The sequence below is a fragment of the Naegleria gruberi genome (assembly GCF_000004985.1).
Source record: "Naegleria gruberi genomic scaffold NAEGRscaffold_484, whole genome shotgun sequence".
Lineage (NCBI taxonomy): Eukaryota > Heterolobosea > Eutetramitea > Acrasida > Naegleriidae > Naegleria > Naegleria gruberi.
In genome coordinates, this window is record NW_003163000.1 from 2,687 (window position 1) to 4,849 (window position 2,163).

At 35.9% G+C, this 2,163-nt stretch overlaps 1 protein-coding gene across 1 annotated transcript; it reads left to right on the plus strand.

Annotated features, from left to right (window-relative positions):
* Positions 1 to 405: 405 nt before the first annotated feature.
* On the plus strand, positions 406 to 1,449 carry NAEGRDRAFT_54870 (uncharacterized protein; the record flags this gene model as incomplete). Its single annotated transcript, XM_002668221.1, has 1 exon — positions 406 to 1,449. One exon carries the CDS (start codon positions 406 to 408, stop codon positions 1,447 to 1,449), a length of 1,044 nt encoding a protein of 347 aa, XP_002668267.1.
* Between the last annotated feature and the right edge of the window lie 714 nt (positions 1,450 to 2,163).

The window sequence follows — 2,163 nt, forward strand, 5'->3', positions numbered from 1 at the left end:
CAACTGGTGATGATGGAATTCAAAAATATACTCCTAGAACAGCAGTTAGTATTGCTGAAGTTAGAGATTTAAGATGTGCTCTCCAAGATCTGAGATTTACTTATAGAGATGTAAGTTTTATCAAACACCCTAATAACCTTTTTTTATAAGGCTAAATATAAGGTTGACGACACTATCAGCCAAATTTATGTTGCTGGTGAATATGCTCCAATGATAAACACCTATCCTGGATTGAATTGGAGATTTAATAAGTCACAATCATCATCAATTTGTCTTGAAAATGATGCATTCACCACTGCAACTTCTTGCTACTCTGGGTTCGAATACAGAAATAGACCATGGTTTATTTCAGCATCTTATGTATCCAAAAATATTTTTCTGATAATAGATTATTCGTCTGTAGTAATGAGAAGTAGTAATGGATATTCCAGAACAGTATCGGCCTTAAACAGCTTATTGAACTCCTTAAACGAGAGGGATAAGATAGCTGCTGTTCTTTTTACCAAGAAGGCAATTATTTATCCAGGAAATGAAAAAACAGGCTTCCTGTTCGCAACTGACGCAACAAAATCAAGTCTACTTGATTGGATTTTGTCGCTCTTTGTTCAAACCTCTTCCACAACCAATTCCGGATCCTATCATACAGCTGCCTTTGAGACATCATTTGCGTTCCTTAAGCAATACTCAAGCTCATTGATTAATTGTGATACCTCACTTGTTGTGTTTGGAGATGCTGACAATATCAAGGACGAATCAAATCCAGTCAACAGCTTACTTACTCAATATCAGTCACTATCGAATTATTTGGGTACTAGTTTTGTAAAGAAAGTTAGAGTATTTTCGTTCTCAGTTGGCATTCAAAAAGGGCAAGCTAACCCATTGAAATCCTATCCATGTCTAACAGGTGGGCTGTGGATACCACTGGATCCCTCTGACGCTTCCACAGAGCAAAGTTCTGATGTAAGAGGATTAATGAGTCCATTTTTTAGTTTTCATTCCTACAGAAGACTTGGAAAGAATGATATTATTTGGTCTAATTTCTATTCCGACTTGTTGGGAATTGGTAATATGACTACAGCATCCCTTCCTTGCTATTCTTCTGGTGGCATGTTTTTGGGTGTTGTTGGTGTGGATGTTCCAGCTACCTTATTCAACACAACCACATACCCTGATGCACATTCAGAATTCTCTAGGAGAAAAGTGTTATCAGATGGTGTTGGCTACTGTCCAGATGTAGATATTCAAGACTCATTCGTTGATGACCTTAGAGGAGGAGCTTGCAATTATTGCAACCAACCTTGTGGTAATCTTGCTGTAATGTTGGGGTTCATACCTGCTGTATTGGTTGCCTTTGTTGTTTTCGTGATTGTTTCGTTCTACTTTTACAAGAGGTCACTTATGAAGGCGGAAGGGGATGACGAAAAAGAAGAAAAAGCCCTTGTAAAATAATAAAAAATGTTAGAAGTTGAATTTAGCCATTCCGTTGTTTGTTTGACCAATGAAGAAATAATAGAAAACTCATTTGATAAACCAATACACACCCAACTAGGAAATGGGCAATTAAAGTTTTTAGATATGGAAGAAAAACTTAGTGTGATGAATCCAGGAGAAACATGTGAGATTTTAACATTAGGAGAGGATCTTGTTAAATATAAAATTTCCATCAAACTATTACGAAAATATTCGAGTGATGGCAATGCTACGGAATGGGATTATTCAGATGAAGAGAGCTACAATCTAGCTCTAAACAAAAAAGAAGATGGCAACTTATTCTTCTCTCAAAATAAGAATATTTCAGCTTCCAGATGTTATCGAAGCGGAATTAAACATGTGAGAAGGATCTCCAAATTGAAATGGGATTTAAATAATAGAAAGGCTAGGGATTTGTTGATCACTCTGTTCAATAATCTACTCACATGTGAGTTAAAACTTAAAAGATACTCGAATGTTGTAAAGTTTAGTACTGAATGTCTTGATAATATCGGAGAAAATGTTAAAAGTTATTACAAAAGAGGTGAGGCAAATATGAATGATGGAAATTATTCTTTGGCTAATGAAGATTTCAGAAAAGCTAAAGAGCTGCTACTCACAGTTGATTCAAATGCTGAAATTTCTGTAATCAGTAAGGTTATTACAGGCTCTCCTAAGACTATGCAGCAGATA